The sequence below is a fragment of the Drosophila willistoni genome (genome assembly GCF_018902025.1).
Source record: "Drosophila willistoni isolate 14030-0811.24 chromosome XL unlocalized genomic scaffold, UCI_dwil_1.1 Seg141, whole genome shotgun sequence".
Taxonomy (NCBI): Eukaryota; Metazoa; Arthropoda; class Insecta; order Diptera; family Drosophilidae; genus Drosophila; species Drosophila willistoni.
Genome location: NW_025814052.1, coordinates 1,841,483 through 1,866,433, shown reverse-complemented (window position 1 = coordinate 1,866,433; position 24,951 = coordinate 1,841,483). Strand labels below are relative to the sequence as shown.

Here is a 24,951-nt window from a genome sequence, read left to right as displayed (position 1 = left end):
ACCATCACTTCAAAAACAAAGATCACTTACAGCAGAAGAGCCTTTCCGGATGTCGAAAAAAGAAACACTAAAAACAACATCCACACTTGCAAAACACGAAACAACACCATCACTTCAAAAACAAAGATCACTTACAGCAGAAGAGCCTTTCCCGATGTCAAAAAAAGAGACACTAAAAACAACATCCACACTTCCAAAACACGAAACAGCACCATCACGTCAAAAACAAAGATCACTTACAGCAGAAGAGCCTTTCCCCATGTCAAAAAAAGAGACACTAAAAACAACATCCACACTTGCAAAACACGAAACAACACCATCACTTCAAAAACAAAGATCACTTACAGCAGAAGAGCCTTTCCCGATGACAAAAAAAGAGACACTAAAAACAACATCCACACTTCCAAAACACGAAACAACACCATCACTTCAAAAACAAAGATCACTTACAGCAGAAGAGCCTTTCCCGATGTCGAAAAAAGAAACACTAAAAACAACATCCACACTTGCAAAACACGAAACAACACCATCACTTCAAAAACAAAGATCACTTACAGCAGAAGAGCCTTTCCCGATGTCGAAAAAAGAAACACTAAAAACAACATCCACACTTGCAAAACACGAAACAACACCATCACTTCAAAAACAAAGATCACTTACAGCAGAAGAGCCTTTCCCGATGTCGAAAAAAGAAACACTAAAAACAACATCCACACTTGCAAAACACGAAACAACACCATCACTTCAAAAACAAAGATCACTTACAGCAGAAGAGCCTTTCCCGATGTCGAAAAAAGAAACACTAAAAACAACATCCACACTTGCAAAACACGAAACAACACCATCACTTCAAAAACAAAGATCACTTACAGCAGAAGAGCCTTTCCCGATGTCGAAAAAAGAAACACTAAAAACAACATCCACACTTGCAAAACACGAAACAACACCATCACTTCAAAAACAAAGATCACTTACAGCAGAAGAGCCTTTCCCGATGTCGAAAAAAGAAACACTAAAAACAACATCCACACTTGCAAAACACGAAACAACACCATCACTTCAAAAACAAAGATCACTTACAGCAGAAGAGCCTTTCCCGATGTCGAAAAAAGAAACACTAAAAACAACATCCACACTTCCAAAACACGAAACAACACCATCACTTCAAAAACAAAGATCACTTACAGCAGAAGAGCCTTTCCCGATGTCGAAAAAAGAAACACTAAAAACAACATCCACACTTGCAAAACACGAAACAACACCATCACTTCAAAAACAAAGATCACTTACAGCAGAAGAGCCTTTCCCGATGTCGAAAAAAGAAACACTAAAAACAACATCCACACTTGCAAAACACGAAACAACACCATCACTTCAAAAACAAAGATCACTTACAGCAGAAGAGCCTTTCCCGATGTCGAAAAAGGAAACACTAAAAACAACATCCACACTTCCAAAACACGAAACAACACCATCACTTCAAAAACAAAGATCACTTACAGCAGAAGAGCCTTTCCCGATGTCGAAAAAAGAAACACTGAAAACAACATCCACACTTCCAAAACACGAAACAACACCATCACTTCAAAAACAAAGATCACTTACAGCAGAAAAAGAAACACTAAAAACAACATCCACACTTGCAAAACACGAAACAACACCATCACTTCAAAAACAAAGATCACTTACAGCAGAAAAAGAAACACTAAAAACAACATCCACACTTGCAAAACACGAAACAACACCATCACTTCAAAAACAAAGATCACTTACAGCAGAAGAGCCTTTCCCGATGTCGAAAAAAGAAACACTAAAAACAACATCCACACTTCCAAAACACGAAACAACACCATCACTTCAAAAACAAAGATCACTTACAGCAGAAAAAGAAACACTAAAACCAACATCCACACTTGCAAAACACAAAACAACACCATCACTTCAAAAACAAAGATCACTTACAGCAGAAGAGCCTTTCGCGATGTCGAAAAAAGAAACACTAAAAACAACATCCGCACTTGCAAAACACGAAACAACACCATCACTTCAAAAACAAAGATCACTTACAGCAGAAGAGCCTTTCCCGATGTCGAAAAAAGAAACACTAAAAACATCCACACTTCCAAAACACGAAACAACACCATCACTTCAAAAACAAAGATCACTTACAGCAGAAAAAGAAACACTAAAAACAACATCCACACTTGCAAAACACGAAACAACACCATCACTTCAAAAACAAAGATCACTTACAGCAGAAAAAGAAACACTAAAAACAACATCCACACTTCCAAAAAACGACAGACCATCACTACCAAAACATAGATCACTAAAACCAAATGAGCCTTTGCCATTGTCAAAAAAAAACACACTAAAATCAACGTCTAACATACCAGAAAAACAAACACCATCACAACCAGAACGTAGAACACTAAGAGCAGATAACCCTTTCTCAGTATCAAAAAACGAATCAATAACGTCCACACTACCCAAAAATGAATCACCATCGCTACAAAAACACAGATCGGTAATAGCAGATGAGCATTTGCAATTGTCAAAAAAACAAACGCCAAAATCCAGGTCCAACCTACCAGAAAAACAAAGACCATCACAAATAAAACACAGATCACTTAAAGCAGATAACCCTTTCTCAGTGTCAAAAAACGAATCAATAACATCCACATTTCCAACAAACGAAACACAACCACTAGCAAAACACAGATCAGTAATACCAGATGAGCCATTGCCATTGTCAAAAAAAAAAACACTAAAATCAACGTCCAACCTACCAGAAAAACAAACACCATCACAACCAGAACGTAGATCACTAAGATCAGATAACCCTTTCTCAGTATCAAAAAACGAATCAATAACATCCACACCACCAAAAAATGAATCCCCATCAGTACCAAAACAGAGATCAATAAAAGCAGATGAGCTTTTGCCATTGTCAAAAAAAGAAACACTAAAATCAACTTCCAACGTACCAGTAAAAAAAACACAATCACAGACAAAACACAGATCACTAACAGCAGATGACCCTTTCATAATACCAAAAAAAGGAGTATCAAAAACATCCACACTACCCAAAAATGAATCACCATCGCTACAAAAACACAGATCGCTAATAGCAGATGAGCATTTGCAATTGTCAAAAAAACAAACGCCAAAATCCAGGTCCAACCCACCAGAAAAACAAAGACCATCACAACCAGAACGTAGATCACTAAGAGCAGATAACCCTTTCTCAGAATCAAAAAACGAATCAATAACATCCACACTACCAAAAAATGAATCCCCATCAGTACCAAAACAGAGATCAATAAAAGCAGATGAGCTTTTGCCATTGTCAAAAAAGGAAACACTAAAATCAACTTCCAACGTACCAGTCAAAAAAACACAATCACAGACAAAACACAGATCACTAACAGCAGATGACCCTTTCATAATACCAAAAAAAGGAGTATCAAAAACATCCACACTACCAAAAAATGAAACACCATCAGTATCAAAACACAAATCACTAAAAGCAGACGAGCTTTTGCCATTGTCAAAAAAAGAAACACTAAAATCAACTTCCAACGTACCAGTAAAAAAAACACAATCACAGACAAAACACAGATCACTAACAGCAGATGACCCTTTCATAATACCAAAAAAAGAAGTATCACAAACATCCACACTACCAAAAAATGAAACACCATCAGTATCAAAACACAAATCACTAAAAGCAGACGAGCTTTTGCCATTGTCAAAAAAAGAAACACTAAAATCAACTTCCAACGTACCAGTAAAAAAAACACAATCACAGACAAAACACAGATCACTAACAGCAGATGACCCTTTCATAATACCAAAAAAAGGAGTATCAAAAACATCCACACTACCAAAAAATGAAACACCATCAGTATCAAAACACAGATCATTAAAAGCAGATGAGCCTTTGCCGTTGTCAAAAAAGGAAACTCTTAAAACAACGTCCACTCTACCAGAAAAGGAAACACCATCACATCCAAAACACCGATCACTGACAAAACACAGATCACTTACAATAGATGAACCGTTTCCATTATCAAAAGATGAAACAACGTTCACACTTCCGAAAAAAGAATCACCAATAAAAACAAAAACGCTATCAATACCAAACAAACAAACACCACCAGCAAGAAAAAGGCCTTTACCGTTAATAGAAGCCCCACTGCCAAAAGCAACTTCATCGTTACCCATAAAAGGACTACCACTTGCAGTAAAAAAGCCGCGATTAAGTGCAGATACGAAAACAAAAGTACCGCTGCCATCGCCAAAACCACCGCTACCAAAAGAGGCACCACCGCCTCTGCCCACAGAACCATCGGCGCAACTGCCGCTGCTTATACCTTTTTACCTCTTGCCACCACCGCCGCCACCGTCTTCACCACCGCCCGCACTGTTGTCACAACTGCCTAAAACTAAATTAAAGCGAAAGGGTGACCCATCAGTTCTAATATGTGAGATTCCACTGCCGAAGAGGCCATATCGTAAACCTAAGGAAGTTCACAATGCTGTGAGTTCAAGGCACTACGCAATCGACAAATGAAGTAAATTCTTAAACTAAACATTATCATTCCACATTTTAGCTTCATGATGCTCATGGGGATTTGGACAAGATTTTAGGCGGCGACGAAAAGCTGTCATTGCCTTCTGCTAATAGGGACTGTGATTATCAAATGGACCCGTCTGACGCTGACTACGAGCGTTCCATTGATGCGACTGTAAGTGCCTCAGATTGTAATACCCTAAAACGTTCCTTAATTTATTTTTTCAACAGCGACCATTAAAACTGAGTGTGAGCGGCTCAAATTCACATCAGCCAAAATATGTTCCACAAGATCATGACCATAGTACTTCAATTGACGGAAAGTCAACTGTGTGTAACTCCCCTACTAAAAATGTTCTATGATCAATTAATTCAACTGAATTTCATTTCAGAATACTAAGCAAGGCTTGGCTATAAATCAAGAATCAATTGAGAATAAAAAATCAAATCAATCGACTTCTCTTCCCCATTCCGTACAAATGCAAGATAATGTGAGTTCGAAACTAAAACACCCATTGACTGAATACGTTTTAAACACGATCTCATTATAGACCAATACCGGAAAGCAAGCTGAGAATGAAACGATTCGAAAAATCTTCGAACAACGCAAATATATGACATTGAAGGAAATCACTAAAGAGACAAATCTAAGTAAATCCCGTGTCCGTAAGGTACTTAAGCGTATAGGAAAAATAAAACCATCCAAATGGCGCATCACTTCTTGGTACTTAAAGGCCTACAATGCTGATTCCATTCGTGCTGAGGAACCAGTGAGTAATCAAATCTATTTGAAGAATTAGTTTAGTAAGTTTTTAAATCATTTTGTAGAACAATCTTACGGATACTTATCGTCAAATTATTCGTTCATTTAACAATTGTAAATTTCAACGTTTGTCTGAGATATGCGAAAAGACGAGTCTGCCGGAAAAAGAGATATTGAAAGCACTACAAACTATTGGTGAGAAATGTTCATCAAAGTGGCGTCTATTAACCTATGAGAAGCCACAAGTGCATGTCCATCGTGGACACAGGCAAAATAATGTTTAGAGAAATATTTGGATTATATTTTTATACATGAAATAAATAGTATATAATTTTTATTTATACTATTTTATTTTAGAAATAGCAGCTAAGTAGTAGACATATCTAAAATTGTCTATAAATTTATAGTTCACTCTTTCTTTTTATGGTAAAGTCACAAATGATTAAGCTCATACTTTAACTAAAGATTCAACTTTGGCTTGAATTACCTCAACCTTTTTTTATATTTTAATTTGCTCATTAAAATTTGATTTTTTTCCCCTTCCCTTGTAAAAATTATACATACCTATGTATACCTTGTCAAATGGCAGCAATTGAAAGTTCAAGTTTCAAACTGTGTTGATTGATTGATTGATAAACTAAACGATTGACAGTCGGAAAAAAAGGAAGCAATTTTTGTTGCTTTTTTTTTTCTGTTTGTCAAACAACTCGAGTCAATAAATTGGCATCTAATGCCGTGTTGTCGTTTCTCTCTCGCCCGTATGCCGTCAAATGCCAACACATTGCCAACACATTTGCCAACATCAATGTTGATGAAATCGGTTGGCATAGTGAGGCTAGAGGAGAGGACACTGCAATGCCACGTGTCTATCGATGTGTCGCAGTATGTGATTTGAAAATATTTGCCAAAGAACCAGAGACCCAAAAACTGTAAATAATAATAAACGATTTATAGGCACACAGACGACGGAAGAGACAACACGACGACAATGTCTCGATGATGGGGAACAATGGGAACAATAAAGTGACACACTCACACACATACAGAAACACACGCACGCACCACGCAGAGTTTAAAAGACATCTCTTCCGTCTCTGTCATTGCTTCTCTTCATGAACGTAAACGAAGTTTACTTAAAGTCAAACTAATCAATTTAGGGGGTACATTTTGATTTCTTTTGACCCCCAAACTCATTTTGCCATTGAATATATTATGGAAATCATATTTAGAAAAATTTTCAGAATTTGTGAGACTTAAGCTTTGTTTTAATGATAAAAATAGAAAATTTATGTTTTATTTTTCGAGTGTGAAAATAGATCACTCAATCCCAACTACTAGTCTCTTTATTTAATTTACTTAATTTACTAGGTCTAGTATTAATGGTCACTTGGTAACTGAAAAAACAAGAGCAAAGGGATCAAGAAATCAGAAATGGAAAACAATTTATTAATCAGTTTCTATAACTTTCCCTCTTAGCTTATCCCACTATAGAGAGGGATAAATAGTTTGGAGCCAACTACGGCCATGTCCTCGTTCTTATGGCAATCCTGACAGCTTCATGCGTCGTTGTGTGGCAACAGCACAGCAAAAGCCGCACATAGTTGATGCTGCTTTAAGTAATCCGATTTAAAATGCACCAAATACATAATACACCCGCACAATCGCATTCGCATACGATCACGTCGCCTGGCAGAGCCCTTCCACATCTTTTGCTTCCTATCGTTCCCGCCTCACTACCTCTTACATATATTTACCACCATTCGTTTATCCCCTTTTGCGTTTCACATTTGTTTTCAGTGGCGTTGGCGGCGTCGGTGGCGTTGTTAGTGTTGAATAACGTCAAACTACATATCGTACTTATATATGCATATGTATATACAGTGTATATATACATATATAGGAATCCTGAACTGTTTCCCTGGAATTGGCAGTGGGCGGGCATTCGGATTGGGCTGGTTTCCCCTTCAACTTCTTCAGGCCCCTAGCCTTGTCTCTTCACATTCTAAAGAAAGCAATGTGGGTTTTGTATTTTGCGCATTACTTGCTTATTTTTTACGGTCCCTTGCATGGGTGTGTGTGTGTGTGTGACTGTGACTAATATTACTCTGTTGTCAGCAAAGTTGTCGCCCTCAAATTCAATCTGCATTTTATTTTATTTTATTTTATCCAACGCCCAACTTTAAATACATATACAAAATGTATAAATATACCTACATATGTATACATCGTTGTCAGTATGTAACTTCATAAGTAGATAATGTAAGGGAAAACTCTTTTCGAACTAGAAACAAAAATATTATGCGTATAACCCTAAACCATTCAATAGCTAAATTCTTTAATTGAATTTCTTCAACAAACACAAAAGGCAAATATTATATTAGAATGTCGAAATGATAAGTCTAATTTTTTATTAGTAGCAATTTATTACCTGATGCTTTAACGATAAACTTGTCTTAATATAACAAAAAAACAAATGGTAGATGAATCAAGTTTTTGTCTAACATTTAAATATTGAATTGTTAATTTCAGAATTATGCAGTAAATCAAGAGGTAGTTTTTTGAATTAGATATCCAATCGAGCATAATGTATGTGGGTGTGTGAAAAGTGTTGCCTACATTTGTGCGTTGGCCTCATTTTATCTGCTGGTCGTTCATTAGTTCCACTGCATTGCAATTTTATTATGGAATCCAATGAAAAATGGCACCAAGCGTTGACAGTACTATATATGTGGATGAAGATGAAGCGGTTGGGTTGGGTTGGGTTGGGGGATGGGAGTGAGTATATTTTATCTGCATATTAACGATTATTTCGACAATGCATATGAATAAATAAATAAACAAAAATACGCCATCAACAAATAAATGCATATATAAATAAACTGTGGGTGGACCGTATAATATTCGTACGCGTTTTCGTCCCCTCTCCTCTCCTTTGCCTCTTTATGCTATGTGGGATATGGCTTAATATGTGTTGTATGTGTGCGTGTGTGTGTGTGTGTGTGTGTGCGTATGTGCACCGCCTGGCAATAATAACAATAACAATGTAAAATCGCTTAGATTTCAACCGCAAAATGTAACCGCAGCACACACACACTTACAAACAGAACCCTCATTTATGTATGTATGTATATAGATATACATACGTCTGAGCAGGATAGCTATAGGTAGTCACGCTTACAAGAGAAAGGCGGAACAGAAAAGCAAAAAAAAAAACAGTGGCTCCAACGGAGGTGAAGGAGAAAGAATGAATGAAAAAAAAAAAACAAGAGAAAAAGAGATATGCGAAATGCCTTTGGGCACGTACAATCCATTCGTTCAGCAAATACCAATAATAGACGGCAACAGATAGAGAGCAGAGAAAGAGAGAGAGAGAAAGAATGAGCGAGATGTAAGATCGTAGAAGCAAGTCACAAACGGAGGCATTTGAAAATACCAACAACCACACATACACACACACACACACACACAAAAGTCAATGAATGCCATTGCAAGTAAAGCAAATTTGCTAAAGACAATAGAAGGACTTTCAAGTCACTACAGGCGCAATGCTACACACATGGCATAAGAAAACAATATGGCAAAACAATTTAGATAAGTTCAAACAACTGCCTTATAACCATCCCACCCGCCTCTCGTACACCTCTCTCTTCTTCAGTCATCCCCCATACCCATTCATTCATACATCCATGCCTCACCTCGCCACCACTTAAGTAAACGCCTTGGAATGAAAATGTTTTCGTTGGCAAAAGAATTTCCTCAAGACAACAGTAAGTCAAGCATAGGAAGGAAAAAACCTCCATCCATATATCCTGCTTCCCTCCTCTTCCATCACCGCTCTCGTTCCATAATAGTTTTGCCCTTTGACTTCCATCTGCCTTCTCATATATATATATATATATATATATATACATATATATATGTTTTTTTTTTCGCCAAACGTTTGTCGCGATCGTTAATCACCGACGTGTGAGCTTGAGTTGGGTAAGTTTCTTGTCTTCGCCTTTTGTAAACATATATATTTTTGTTCATTCAAAACACACATACTTATACATATATAATGTATATTCGCCATGACATTGCACTTTGTTTGATGTCCTGGAATTTTCATTTGCGTCAGCAAAATGTTTATGTTTGTATGAATAAATGACTGAGTGAGTTAATGCAGTCAGGCAGAGGGCACTAAAGTAATTTGACTAACTTGAAGTATTGCTAAATGAAATGAACAAATGAATAAGAAGATTGTCTACCACTTTAATTGCCAAATTTCAAGTGTCTTTTTTTTAAATATCATCTTAATGGAATATTCAAAAACTGATCGTGTCAACTAGTAAATTATGTTATAAGCGGTTCAAAGTCTGAAAAAAGAGAGAATTTTGCCCCTAAAGTATGAAATAGACTGGAAAAGTAGAAAAGTTTATAACTTTAAACCTGCCTATGAACTATTTTTACATCGAGAATTAATTTTTATCTACAAGACTTTCCGCAACAAATAACGAACTCTTGTACAAGAGCAGTACTGCTAATTGCATACATTAGGGGGCAAAATTTCCCCTTTCCACAGTACCAGATTCGCCACTGATATCGTTAACTACAAACTCTACTTAATTAAAATAGATATAAATCTCATATTTATTTGATTTATTTGAACTGTGGCAACAGCGAAGTAGAGACACGCAAAGTCAAGATTATGTCTCGATCCCTTTCGCTGTTTGAATATAATCAAAAGTAATCGGAACGTGCTCTTCTCGCAAAACTTGTCAAGTGGTTTTCATTTTTCTTCATCCACCTTTGTTGTCAGCTTAAGCCATTGTAGTTGTGGTAGTATCGCATTCATCGCACAGGCTTGAGTTACCACCACCGACTCAGTGAACCCATTAAAACGTCATAATCACTATTATCATAAAGACAATGAGAGAGAGTGAGAGAGAGAGAGAGAGAGAGAGAAGCCGAGACGAATGGGTACTGTTGGTGAAGGGGGGGAAAACATGTAAAATTGTACATTGGTCAGCCATTTTGACCTCTCTACCTTTTTTTTTCTATCTTGCAGACTGCTCTGTTCGCTCATTATTATGATTATTATTATTATTATTTCGCTTAGCTTTGGTCACAAAAGGCGACTAAAGCCTGACCTTTGCTTAATTATGGTAATTAGCACACAATAAAAAAAGAAAAAAAAATAAGAAGAAACGAATATAAAAACGAGACGAGCCAACACCAAGAAGGGGGAATAGAGAAATGAAAGCTAAAACCAGCGAGAAAAGACCAAAAGAAATGGCGATGAGAAGAAATAAAACATGCAAAATTTTTGCTAGCGAGGCAGCACACACACACACAGACACCCACCCACACAAAGAGAGGGAAAAAATGCTGGAGCAGCAGCTGCAGCTGTGCAACACAATGACCAGCGGTGGAATCGGCTACCACAAATGATGACGTTGACAACGACAGTCGGAGGAGGAGCAGCCGCAAGACGAGGACAACGACATGATATAAATATTAAAACATAGAGGGCAAAAGCAAAGATGAGAAAAAAAAAGGCCAAAAACAAAAAAAGAGCAAAAAATAAAAGCCGAAAGTGAATTGCTTCCGCATTTACGTACGCTTAAAACGTTTCTCAAGTGCTCTACCCGCTATCCCTTTTCTTTTTTTGCGTTGTTTTGTTCTGGCCAACGAATGCAATAATATTATGCAATATTTGTTTCACTTTGTCCTGCCAGTTGTTGGCGTTGTTCCATTTTTTTCCCCCATGATTTTGCGAGTTTTTTGCATTGGTCTTTGGTAGCTTTTCGCAGCGTTTAATTTGCGCATTTTATTTAATTTGCCATGAATTGCCGCGACCATACACTTTGCCATGGTCAGGATCAAAATGCTGTTGCATACTTTTATGGACATGGTTGGTGCTGACCATGATTAATCATGATGAAGATCACATTGCACAAATGTATGTATGTTTGTCTTTGGTGAAAAGAAAAGAATTTTCATTTCGAGATTTAGTTCATTTTGTTAATTGCTTTGGCCAAAAAGTTCAGTCAACTGTCTATAACTTGACTGCTGGCCATCAATTTAGTGTATCCAACACCTACTTTGGCCCTGTTTAGCCTCATTAAACTGCTTTGGCCAATGAACCAACTCTCATTCACTCACCCACTCATCCACAAAACATACACGAAAAAAACCCCAAAAAAAAAAAAAAACACAACAACAACAAGAAAAAAAGGACGAAACAAGGACCAGCCCAGTCAGTATGTGTAATTTATTGCTTTGCTCAAATTGAAACTAAGCGCCATTAAAAAACAATAAACTAAACATGTAATAAATTCCGAGCAAGACCAAAACAAACACAAACAACCACACAAACATATGTACATATTTATATATATATATAAATGTATATATGTATATATATAGATATACATATATGTCTATATATGTATGTACCATGTATATTGAATCTATATAGTTAACACAAAACGCTGTATAAAATAAATTGACCAAATCTGTTGGATAAAAGGATTTGAAAGCAATTAACACACACACACAAAATAGACAAATAAGCGTACATAGCTAGAGACAAAAACAATAAAAACTGTAGCAAAAGTATTAGTCAATTTAAAGAAACACAACAAAAAAAAAAATGAACATGAATTGAACGCAATCAAATAAAAAAATCATTTTTTATGTTCTTTGAAAAATTATTCTTTTTAAAAGTCTTCATGTAAATACCCTACAAGAAAGTGAAAGAGATAAAATATTGGAAATTCCACTTAACAAATCTGTTTCAACTCAACATTAAATTTATATACATACATAAAGGCTAACATTGGATACGAAGTTCACATAAACTTGTATTGCATTCCATTTTAAAATCGGTAATTTCTTCAAAAAAACATTATATATATTTAAGTTTTGTTTTCCAAATGTTTTTGTATTTTATACAATTTCTTACTACTTTAAGAATATTTTCCATATATTTCTACTGAGATATTTTTCAATAAAGAAATCTTTCCGATCGCTAAAGTCGTCTGATCGGGCAGATTGTCAAATTTGACTTGAATAAGCCAATTGATCGATATTTATATATGGGTAAAATATCTTAATATTTTTTCAAACAGATTCAATTTGCATTAAGTATTCACACTCGTTCAATTATGCCAATGAATTCAATTGACCATCTGCAATTCTAATTTAAATATACTCCATGAGATAGACAGCCATTTAATTAGTCAGTTGGCCAATGAACAGTCATTTGTGTATCAACATTTAACTAGATAATCGATATGAAGCTAAAACTGATGACTGAAAGCTATAAGTACAACACAAAATTTACATTAACAAATTATAGATTGAATTATTAGATAAGCTAATATTTTGTGCATTCCAATGATTAATTACTAATTCAAAATTGGTAAATAAACAGTTTGATTTAAGCCATTTGTGTCATTGAGTATCGATTCTCATATATACCAATAGGCCTACATGATATTCGAAATTGACTTTGAAGTGAATTAAATTGTGCAATGTCTTAGTTTAAAATGTCTTTGTGTTTTGTTTGAAATTCATATTAACACACTCAAATGCGATTTATGATTATTGTTTTTGTTCAGACCAAATATGCTTGGATAGCATTAAATATATGTATTTAAACTCGATGCATATAGTTATGTGCATATGTATATACATAGATGCCAGTAGACAGACAATATTTTCTATTTAGTTTTATCGATTGCATTTTTGTGCTAATCGAAATGAATTATGAGCAATTAGAGCGAGAGAAAGTGATGAAGGGAGACGCGATTCAGCGAGGGATGGAATAGGATTCGCTTCAGGCGACCATCAATCTTTATCGCGGGCATAAAATAGAAAAACGCACAACGCAAACAGCAAACTGCAACGGAAATAGAAGTGCGGCATAAGTGCACTTCCGGTATCGGTGGCGGTTCTTGTTGCTGCATAAATTTTGCATATGCATACATGTATGTATGTATGTATGTGTGTATGTGTGTCGCTGTCTCTTGTAGTAGTAGTTATGTATGTATCACTGTGTGACTAACACTAACGAGATTTGCACATTGTTGGTGCAAAATGGAGAATTGAGAGTGGCAAATGGAGCGAACACATACAGTTGGCTACCCCACCCCCGCCCCCAAAGTATTCTTGTATCTGTGCTAAATCCAAAATCCCCACAAAATGCAAAGCATTTGCCATTTTTCACTTTTCGTATTTCGTATCTTTTGCACATTTGCTGCATTGTCCATATGGCGCAACAGTTGCTTCAAGTACACATACCTATATATACCTACATATATGTATTGGCAAAATCATATTAAGATCTCATTTCATTTCATACTTTTGTCAATATCCTAATGTGGGTATATTAGTTTTACTTTAACATCTAAATCGATCAATTGCAGTGAGTTCATTTAGGTCAGAAGCAATTTCTTAAGGAGAACCAGAAATGTAAAAGCTTTTGAGCATTCAGAGTTTCATTTAACTTGATTTTTAGATTTGCTTCAACGTTATATCATTTGCCAGTAATCATAATTATGTCGTTTTGTCTAAATTATCTTTCCTCAAAAGGAGGAAGGATTGCCTTCTAACAAAGAGTTTTTTAGGATATCGAAAGATTTCCGTTTACCCGACAAATTTCTCGGCACCTTCAACTAATAGACTGGCTGACAGACTCAACTTACTAGACTTACTGGGCTGACTGATATGGCCAAGTGCCTAGTTAGCTTGGCTGCTGCGATTAATTTCCGGTTGGATATGCGCCCAGAGCGAAAGGGATGGAGAGATAGAGAGAGAGAGAGAGAGAGAGAGAGACATACATGTCGATAAAACTGCACCCGTTTGGCTCATCAATATCTGGTTACGACTGATTGCAGCACCATTCAGCAAGCGAACTTTCCGTCAAACCACACGCTATCATCCATCCCCACAACCAACCGACGTTGCCACCATTCCACCAGGCCACCATTTCACATTGCACCGTTGACTCACCGAATGATTTTGTGCAAAAATGTCACAAGCAAAATGGCATTCAAACTGTGTTTGCCATTTCCACAAATTTCCCCCATTCCATTCCATTCCATTTTTTTTTTTTTTTAGTTTTTTTTTTTTTTTTGGACCCCGTGTAGCGATTGGGAATTTGGGTCAATGGTGTTTGGTAGCGAATTGTTTTTTACTTGTTTTATTTCTTGTTTTTCCACACAAACAATATTGCACAAATAAATATATTGAAAATATTGTATCTATACCTATAAATAAATATAAATCAATAGAGAAATAAGAGCTACATGGACAAGTGAGAAATTGAATATGCAATGAGTAAAAGATTACTCTCTATTAGTGACTTTATGTCTATATACCCTAATCGAAACCAGATTTTTATCTAAACTATATAAAATTTCAGAATTTTAGTGAAAAGAAATTAATTTCTAGCGGAAAATTTTTAAACGCTCTCCTACTTATTTCATATAAATTACGCGAATGGTCATGTTTCTATTTCAGAATATATACTTAGATTGGATAGGAAGCTACTCTCTATTCCATAGGGTACACTAAGTCCATATTTATGAATACGTAACCATGTAAATAGATTTATTCACATTTTTGTAATTCTATCTATTTTATTTGACTACCATTGATGGCTATTCATTCATTCTGAATAAGCCATGCGAATATGTTCCATTAGGGCAAAATACAAAATTGTGTGTAATCATAATCGGTTTTTCGTATTTGCTTTGTCTGCCCAGAGACAGGAAAAAAACAAGAAAATTTTAACAATACGCTAATTAGGCTAGGCTACTCCGACACAAAATGTTTTGAAAATGGGATTTACCGCAAAAGCTTTTGCAAATTAATTATTACATTTATTCAGTTATCTTTGATGTTTGCCAATTACAATGTGAAATGCAAGCTTAAAACCAAAGACTGTCAGTGCCGATATTTTTATACTCTTTCAATTTCATTTATTTATAAAATTCTGAATTGAATGCAATCGCATTGAGTTTTTATTTTAGATTTGTATTTGGGAATTTTAAATAAATCTTGAAAACTATAGACAAATTGAACATTTATCAAGTACAAATTCAATGAAGCAATGACGTACTTACATACAAACCTTTTCTAATAGAACCAAAATCATCTTCAGTTATGAGAGAGATCTTTTAAAAGAAATACTATTTAACATTTTGGCCTCTAAATATCATCTGAGCCTTAAAGAAGAAGTCATCCCCTTGATTCTAGTCGGATTTTGTTTTAATGTGGAATGATCTTTAGTAGTAAACTAATTTAAGTTTGATTAATCGATTGGTATAACTTTTCTACGATTAAACGCGACTAATAATATTAAGTCATTTGTTGTTCAGTATCACACAATTCATAATCTAAAAATCAATGTAGATTGATTTCGAAATGGTTTTAAAACGGTAATATTTGCCTTTTCTTTAGTCGTCTTTCTTTCTATACGTACTTACATATATGTAACGTCACGACGATTTGATTTAAAAAACAACCACAAAAAACTTTATGATTTATAAAATTCATAGTTATATTCAGATTGAGCATTTGGTAGTTTTGTTTTTTGGTCCCATTGAACCCAGTCACAAGGTAAATCATCCTAGAACTCGATTTTAAAGATGTTAAACTAACATTTCGTTTAAGGCGTCATTTGCTTTTGTACGATGTGAAATCCAATTTCTTTGCTAAGCATTTCTCCGGCATTTTTATGATGCATCAAAATCGCATAAGTTGAAGTTATTTATTGTATATTTATAAAGGATATGGATTGACGATGAGACAGCGGGCGGGACAGGGGGAGCAGAGTTACGGGGAATTGAAGTGCTGCTGCCGCCTGCCTGTGGGCGGTTTGAGGAGGTGAGCGAATGAACATTTCAGTTGGACAATGAGAAGCAAATCAAAAACAGACCTGGCAAAAACCTCGTCCTCACATCGCATATAAGACCACACATACACACAGATATATACATATGTACATATATACAAAAATCCACATATACAGACACATATCAAGCCAACCACCCACCCATACAAACACACACACACACATACACTTCACATTCTCAATGTTTATGCTTCAATACTGAAAACTTACGATAATGTGACTTGGGTTTCGCTTTGGCTAGTTTGTGGCTTTCAAGTGGGGCAGACAGCCGCCAACTTGACTGTGTGTGTGCGTGTGTGTGTGTGTGTCTCAGGTTCTCGTTTCAGCTTTAGCTCGTTATTTTTGCAGATTTGTGGCACACATATATACATTTATGATATAAATACATACACACTTTCATCTGGTTGTGCTTTTGACAAATAAGCAATTTATAAATCATTTTATATTCTTGCAGATCAGGTATCATCAAATTGGTCAGCATTTTGAGTTTTCCTATTCCACCGAGCCCTTTTGCATCTATAGATAAATATATACATTCATTCGTGATTATTATCAATAGTTTCGATCAATATAGAATTTGTATAATCCTTTTAAATGTTTCCGAATCATTTCGTATTATCTTCCACCTAGTGTAAAATACATTTCAAGACCATTAAGCTAAATTTATTTATCAAATTTCGTTACCCTATTAAGATTTATTAGGCGTTAACAATGGCATGGCTTTTCATTTCAGCTAACGATTATTTTGGCGCACCTAGCGGCCAATTCTAACTTTTTTGTTAATTTAAAAAAAAACAAAACTGAGAAAATTACCCAGGATCCCATGCCAAATGATCAGCATATTACACGAGTCTTCATCATAAACGAATCTAATTGTAAGACTGTAAAATGGGAGAACTTTGCTCCTTATAACTCTTTGTTTGCCTTCTAACTTCAAAATTGTGTACGAGAAACTTGCTTAGGTTTTTTTTTATCCACACAATATTCCCAATCTTCTTTACATGTTTCAAAACGTGAGTTTTTATACTGCTTGTTGCATACTTTTGTGAGCAACTTTCACGTTAGATCCGCCTATAATCATCATATTAATTTAGTTGTATCTATTTTTGTTACAAAGTATTAGGAGCTAACCAGCTGGACCTAGGCAGCACATAATATTAGCTAAAATTATTTTTACTTTCTAAAATTATTACCTGTATTGTGAGTGATCCTGATAGATTAATCTATCATGATTCAGTTATACTCAAAGCAATTTCATTCAAACTTAACTCACTACTCACTATTTATGGAGAAATAACATTATATAAGCCCTAATGAATATTTAATAGTAGGAATAACTCAAATAATTGTCGAACAAGAATGTTTTCACTCAGTAATTTCTATTCCAAATTTCTATTCCAAATAAAAAGAAAAGTTTCCGATTAAGAGATTTAGATACATATATATGTATATATATATTTTTTTTGTGATTTCAGTTATCTAGCCAAAGCTATGCAAAAGAAGCGAGCTGCTCACTTCCTAGCCACACTTTAACTCCACTCCATTCCACTGAAATCCAAAAAACAGAAGCAGCTACTGTTCGGTCCACAAAACTTGCGGGGCACTTTGACATTTTGGCGCATGTTGAATCAAGTGAAAACCCAATTACATGTCCCGTACCACCTATGTACATTCACACATACACATGTGAGTGTGTGTGTGTGTGTGTTTTGGTATCTATGTATGTATGTATAATACATATCTAAACCGCTTGGCTGGCGACAAAACGAAACGTGCAGACAACTTAGCATTTTGGCCAACTGTTCCGCCAACAACTTTACCACTTCAATGCCCAACCCCCGAAATTTCTCCGTTTCTCCATGGAAAAAAACCCACCACAACCCACATCTATATATCTACACCACGAGGTTTATGCGTGTGTGTGTGTGTGTGAGCATTTGCATCTGTGGCCAGGTGGACGGACAGGTGGAGGGTATTTTCCTGCGTTTGATGTGCACGCAAAATTATTGCTGCAATGAAACTTAAGCAGCTTAAACTTGTTGAACTGGAGTTTCCCCAGAGTTGAGAGTGGAGTAAGTTGAATAGATAAAGACATAGCGTCGAGTGTCTAACGTGATTTGGAATATGATGAGCCCAGTGAACATTGAACATTAAGCATTTCGAAATGAAACATCTGGTTTGGTTGGCTAACTAACCAAATAAGTTTCGAAGTTAAATTGATGCCAAAATTCATAATCTGTTCATTTAAATGATTTTATTCGAGAAATTCTCTAATATGTCCAATTATTGAAAAGCCAATTAGAATAGCATTGAATTGGCTTGTGATATGGGCCCTCAGGTATTTACGAATAAAATGCTGACTAATGCCTTTGAATCAGAAACTATAGAGTTTCTGGCTCAACCATCGAGCGCCAATTAGCATTCAAAATTTCAAAATGTGTCTAAAATCTAACCAAGCCATGACAGAATAACATGTTTATGGAATGTTTGCCTCTACCAACAATTGAAAAGAAAATTGAATAATACATTTAATCAGTAATCAAGTGAACCCTCTGTTGCCCCAGTCAAGCAAAAACCACTGCTGCTAATTAGCGAAAAATAAGGCAAAATTTGAAATTAAATGGCAGGCAGACGACACTGGCAAAACATTCATTCTCTGTCTCTCTCTCTCTCTCTCCCTCTCTATCTCTGTACCTCTCTTCCTCTTTCTATCCACTGGTAACTGGAACAATTTGATTGATGTCCTTGTTGTAATGTTTGTTTTAAGTGTTTTGTTTTGTTTTGCTTTGTTGTGTACGTGTGTGTGTCTATGTATGTCTATGTGTCATGTCATCCACAGGCTGACCAAAGAGCCAAAGCCAAACGAGCAACAGAGATTGCATTGCATTGCATTGCGTTCAGTTGCGTTGCGTTGATGCACGACAGTTTCATTGACCAATGCGGCAGACCGCGGCTGAGTTGGAGCAACAGCAGATGTTTAGCTTGTTTAGTGGTTGTTGATATGGCACGAGGAGCTGGAGTTGGAGTTGGAAACTAGACGATTAAATAGAACCAGCTCAATTTAAGCCATTCTTTGATCATACATATGTGTATAATGTTATATATGTATGTATTTTCCCTTAACGCCCTTTCGTCTTCATTCATTCGTTTCAATTCACCATCCATATTCCATGCTCATAATCCTATATTGAATTCGTTATATGTGTGTGTGTGTATATTTTGCCCATTTGGCGGCACACATGATTACATCGCTTCTGTCACTGCCATGACCCCCTCCTCCCATCCTCATCCCTTTGTCAATACATCCCCCTACCATCTATACAAACATACAAAATAATGCCATATCGAATTTAACTTAATCGAGTCGCGGTAGTCAAATGCCTTTACACTAGATTACTCCCCAAACGCAATGCCATCTCCACCCAAAACCGAACTGAGGCCACCCACTCACCCATCTATCCATTACCATGTTCATACCGTTGACTGGGAGGCAAACGGGTTCTCGGTTACAGTTTTGTCATATCAATTTCGCATATTTTATAGCAAAAGAACAAACAAAAGAAACAAACCAACAAGAAAAGACATGGCAGACGGCTCGAAGCTATGGAAATTGACGGCAATTCGAATTAGAGGAAGAGATCTACCACGCCCAGACGAATCGAAATTTCATCGAATAGGTTTTTCTTTCTATTAAAGAATGGGAAGCTTTAACAAAATGATGAGAAAACACACACACACACACACACACAGAAGTATGTACTTAATTCGAATCACTTTGAATACAAATTATTATACCCTTTTAACGAGATGAGTTTCATTAACTTAGACTGAACACTCCGTTGCTAAAGACAACTTAATATGAAAGAAATCAAATACTTTTTTGAATTAATATCTAAAAAAATAAATTCAAAAATTGTGTGCCTTTTGAAAACACTGTGAGTAGTATGTATATAAAGTTTGGTATAATATATCTCTTGATCTCTTGACATCTTTAATGAACAAAGATGGTGAATAAATTTCAGTACTTTCTTTGTTGTTAGTTCAATGAAAATGTTGGTTTCTTTTTTGTGTCGACGATCAAAGTGAAGACAAAGGTGAAGTAAGTGGCAAGTCAGGCATATGCAAAATAATAGCAAAGTCAAGATAGGCCCTTTCGGTTATGGTTCAAAACAATTTGACAACATTTTGTTTTGGGTTTTAGCGCTTTGTGTTCATGTTTCCTTTGACTTGTTTTTTCCTTTCTCTTATCTCACATTAGCAAGACCGGAAAGTGCTGCCTCTTTGACACTACCATTTTTTTAGTTGACAACTAATGACATGGATACTATGCTTCATCCTGCCTTAATATGCAATCTAAGAGTATGCATTGGTAGAATGTTTTACAAATGTGCAGGCACATTTGGTTGGCAATTAGTCTGAATGATTCTTATCAAAATTCCATTCTCGAAAATCAAACCTACGTATCACCATTGAAACTCAAGCAACTTCCAATCATGTGACTTTGGTTTTACCTGTCTTTCAAAAGCAGTTTTAAATTTCAGAGCACTTCGAATCCTGGTTATTTTTTTCAAATTTCCAATATTTTTTTGTTTCAACATTTCATTCTGTTAATATGAAATCTTTTTCGAATCTTCTGAGCATAAATGATAATACAATTTTTTTGTTTTTTTTTTAGAAAACTCGAAACGTGAAGATACTATTCGGAAACACAACTAACCACTCTAAGCGCTAATAGCTGATCTCAAAAAGGCCTTATTTAAAGCACCTTAAAGACAAATGCATCTAATACATATAAAATCTTAACAGCATTTTTGAGCATTTTGTGTATATTCCTATTTCTATTAATTTTTGGGTATTTGCATTCAACAAATCTAACTAATAAAGCTGGTAAGGGTATCTGAATGTGGTATCTGAGTTAAAATAAAAAACATTCCGCTTTCTCTTATTTAACAAATGGATGACATTTTTGTTGCGCATCCGACGCGCAACGGAAACAAAAAGGAGACATGAATAGAACGCAAAGACATTTACCCTTTTGTCTGTTGCAGCTAGAAGCATCTTTCTCCTTTAGGAGCAACCATTTGCGCTGCTGATTAGAACACACAATTGTCATCTGTCGTTGCACAAAATTGGCTCTTAATTGTGGCAGAAGTGAATTTGCCACAAACAGGATGCAATTAAGACATTCTAATTCTCCATTCCAATCTAGAAGAAGTGGCCCACTCAATTCGGTGCTCTGCCAAGGCAATGACCCTTAACCCCACACAAGAAGACACTCAACACATTTGGAATTGGAATATTAACTAATCGGTGTGCGGCATGGGATGTGCCACATTTCCAATGAAGCTATCGTGCCACTTTTTGGCGGCAAAAAGAAAAAAGGACAATGGCGATACCAGAAATATGCATGCGTACGTGCTCGTGTGATAAATTCACATTTTCCGGCTGACAAGCAGGAGCAGCAGCATTGATAGACATTGGACGTGTGTGCGGAGGGCCACCAGTCAGGTGAAATGGCAGCCGTGAAACGTAGCGGAACGCCGGTGTCAAAAAGGAAGTGCCAAAAAAAAAAGAAAAAAAAAAAAAAAGAACGGAGAGAATGGAAAAAAGGTCCCCTCCACACACACATCTGTTATGGCAAGTTTTAGGAGCCGACTTGGAAATCACCTGGAAAACTAATGATTAGATACAATTAGCCAGTTTTCTACGTGCCTAGCCAATGGTTTAATGAAAAAGTATCATCAACTACATATACTCTTCTCCTCCATAATTAAATTGTAATTTAATTTGTTTTCTTATCACTTGAATACCAAATTAATATGTTTGCCTATGCTTTCCATCGATACAGGGTATGCAACCGAAAAAAAAGAAAAGAAATACATACATATATAAGTATATGAAAAAAATGAGAATGCCAAAGACGACTGTGACGCGAAGACCATGGTCCACATTTTGTGCCTTTTTGACAGACACAACTTTGAAATTGCTCTGATTATGCGGAGAATGAAACGCACGACAGACGAATACGGACGAAAGGGAGAGTTTTGAGCAAAAATTCAGAGACTTTCAGAGAGAGAGAAAGAGAGAAACTCAGAGGCTGAGGCGGCGACTCAATGGCATGTTGACAATGATAACGAAGTTGGCCATGGCTTTCGTTCGCACCGGATAGTTGAGCCAGCCAGCTCACGGGTCCCAAAAACAAAGCGCAGAGCGCAAAATATCAAATGTCGCATGCCGACATTAATATTTCATGAGAAATCATAGTTTGGTGATGCGTATAATTCAAAGGAATTGCAATCTGAATTAATTTTGAATCCTTAGCCTTAGCCTCAATCTTTCAGTCTCGTCCATGGCCTGAGCGTCTTGGATTTCACCAGACTCTCAGGTGTTGGTATCTTTAGATGAAGCTTTTTGGAATTTTTATTGATTTGTCAATAGAATTTACATGGCTGCCATTATGCTTATTGATTGATAGATTATAGATATGGCCATTTTGGTTATATGTATTTGCTTCTGTCTGCCAAAATCCCCCAATTTAAGCTTGAAGATTTTTCTTTTCTTTTGTTTGCGAATGCATGGGAATCGATTGAAAGCAAAATGCATAGGAAGTCGCATGGATGGAGTTTGAAAGGGGCATTGACAAAGTTTTTTGGGGGACAAAACGAAACTCATTTATTTGTTTTCCGGCATGACAGTTGAACCATGTAATTATACACAGACAGCTCCCGCTTTTTGGCTTTGCCTTTGCCTTTTGCCTAGGAGACTTATGAATTATGACAGTTTTGCACACCACGCACAACTTTTGCTCGGGCTTTCAAATAGAAATTATTAGAAAGTTTTTGAACGAAAGCGAAACGAGAACGAGGACGAGGACGAGGACGAGAAGGAAAAGGAAAATGGCAGCTTTGTTGAAGCTGCATCGCATGAGATTAGTTCAATTTTTGGATAAAGTGTGACAGAAAACTGGTGGCAGGGAGAGGGTAGCTAGGGATGTGATCCATATAGGAATTTCACAATTCTTATTGAACATTTGAAGCTCTTTTACTAAGTTTTATGGATTACTTTTCTCTCTACATAAACCCATAGAGAATATGAGGGGAAAACTAAAAGTTTTAGTAAAACGCCGGCAGAAAAAAAAATCATTTTTCATATTTTAAAGATTTCTGATTAGCATTAACAGACGATAGTTTACCTATATAGATTTGCTGTTCTTTATAAGATTTATGATTTAAATGTTAAATGCATTTTAAGCATCTTTCATTTCCTTGTCATTTAAGATGCTATATTTAAGAAACTTTCACATGATGAACTTCTGTTTATGCTGTTAAAAAATATTGTAGCATTTCAGCCCTGTTTGTAATTGTCCATTACCCATTACTTACTTTGTGAAACTGTAGCGTGAAATGACTGCAATGAACAATTGTTATGCAGAAGATCTTTATTGCGACGAACCACCAACATTATCATCATCATCATCATCATCATCGGCGTGGTCATCTTGTTGCACCAGTTATTGAATTAAGAAAAAGTATAAGCATTAACAGTTGGCTTGACCAAAGTGGCCAGCATCTTTGCATCATTGTCATTATCATTATTACAGAACAGTCGGCGACAGTCTTCATCATTATCATTCATACAATGTGGCAAGCATTTATTGCTCTTTTTCTGTTTCTGTCTCGGTCGCTTTCTCAATATTTCTCTGTCTTTTTATTCATTTCACTCATTTAAACATTCGCGTACCTCGTTTCAGTTTCAATTTGTCTTGGCAACATTTTCGCAAATGTCTTTTTAATTGATTCGCGACGACGCAGAAGCAGAGATCTACCTATGAAGGCCGCCTCTCGCTTTAACGGACCCATCCCCTTTCCCTCTACACTATCCCTCACTCTCTCTATATATATGTATATGTATCTCTCTTACTCTTTTTCATTCGCTCTATCCCGTTTTCTCTTACTCATTCTCTGTGTGTAATTATAAATTGAATTAAAAGGCGAGCCATTTCGTCTTTTGCTGCTGTTGCTGCTTGGTCTTAATTAAAATTTCATTATGTTCCTCATATATATTACCTCTGTGTCGGAGAGAGAGAGAGAGAGAGGGATAGCCAGAAAGGCGGGAGACAAGAAGGGTTCGTCAGTGGGTTCGAATGGGTGGGGAATGGGGAAGGGTGCGGGGTGTGGGGCGTCGGGTATGTTTAAAATGCAGCAAAAATATTTGACAAGCAGCTTTACGAGCAAGCCATAAAAATACTTTACCCAGTTGACTCTTCATCTTGTTCTATCTTGCCTCTACATTCTCGCCCCCGTTCCCGTTCTCTTGCCCCTTCTCCCTCGTCCTTGGACCGTCATCTGCTGCTGCTGCTGCTGCTACTTCCGTTCGTCTATTAACTTGAAGCACAAAACTAATGCATGCATAGAGAGTGCATACTTACAGCAAGAGAGTGGGAGTACAGAGTGGGGGGCGGGGCAAATATATGCAAATTTCTTTAAAAAACACAAAAAAAAAAGTACTAAATGCATCACAAACAAAACAAAGCCAGTGTCAGAAACGAAAAAAAAACATGAAAAACCAAACAAAGGCAAAATGAAAAACGAAAACAAAAAAAATATGAAAACAGGAAAAAATGCAACTTGTCGACATGAATTGTTGTTCTTGTTGTTTTTGGTCATTTTGGTCCAGCAATTGTTGTTGCTGCTGTTGTTTATTGTTGTT

The 24,951-nt window shown here is 36.2% G+C and overlaps 1 protein-coding gene across 2 annotated transcripts; it reads left to right on the top strand.

The window, feature by feature from the left end:
• Nucleotides 1-3,448: 3,448 nt before the first annotated feature.
• On the top strand, nucleotides 3,449-21,050 carry LOC111519275. 2 transcript variants are annotated; one of them, XM_023179028.2, is made up of 6 exons: nucleotides 3,449-4,543; nucleotides 4,617-4,751; nucleotides 4,808-4,906; nucleotides 4,969-5,067; nucleotides 5,128-5,346; nucleotides 20,918-21,050. In XM_023179028.2, the coding sequence occupies exons 2-6, from the start codon at nucleotides 4,707-4,709 to the stop codon at nucleotides 20,972-20,974; spliced, it is 519 nt and encodes a 172-aa protein (XP_023034796.2). In that variant the 5' UTR covers nucleotides 3,449-4,543; nucleotides 4,617-4,706; the 3' UTR covers nucleotides 20,975-21,050. The 2 variants fall into 2 exon arrangements, with proteins under 2 accessions (XP_023034796.2, XP_046867301.1); XM_047011345.1 differs by lacking the exon at nucleotides 20,918-21,050 and adding an exon at nucleotides 5,405-5,676.
• The last annotated feature ends 3,901 nt before the right edge of the window (nucleotides 21,051-24,951 follow it).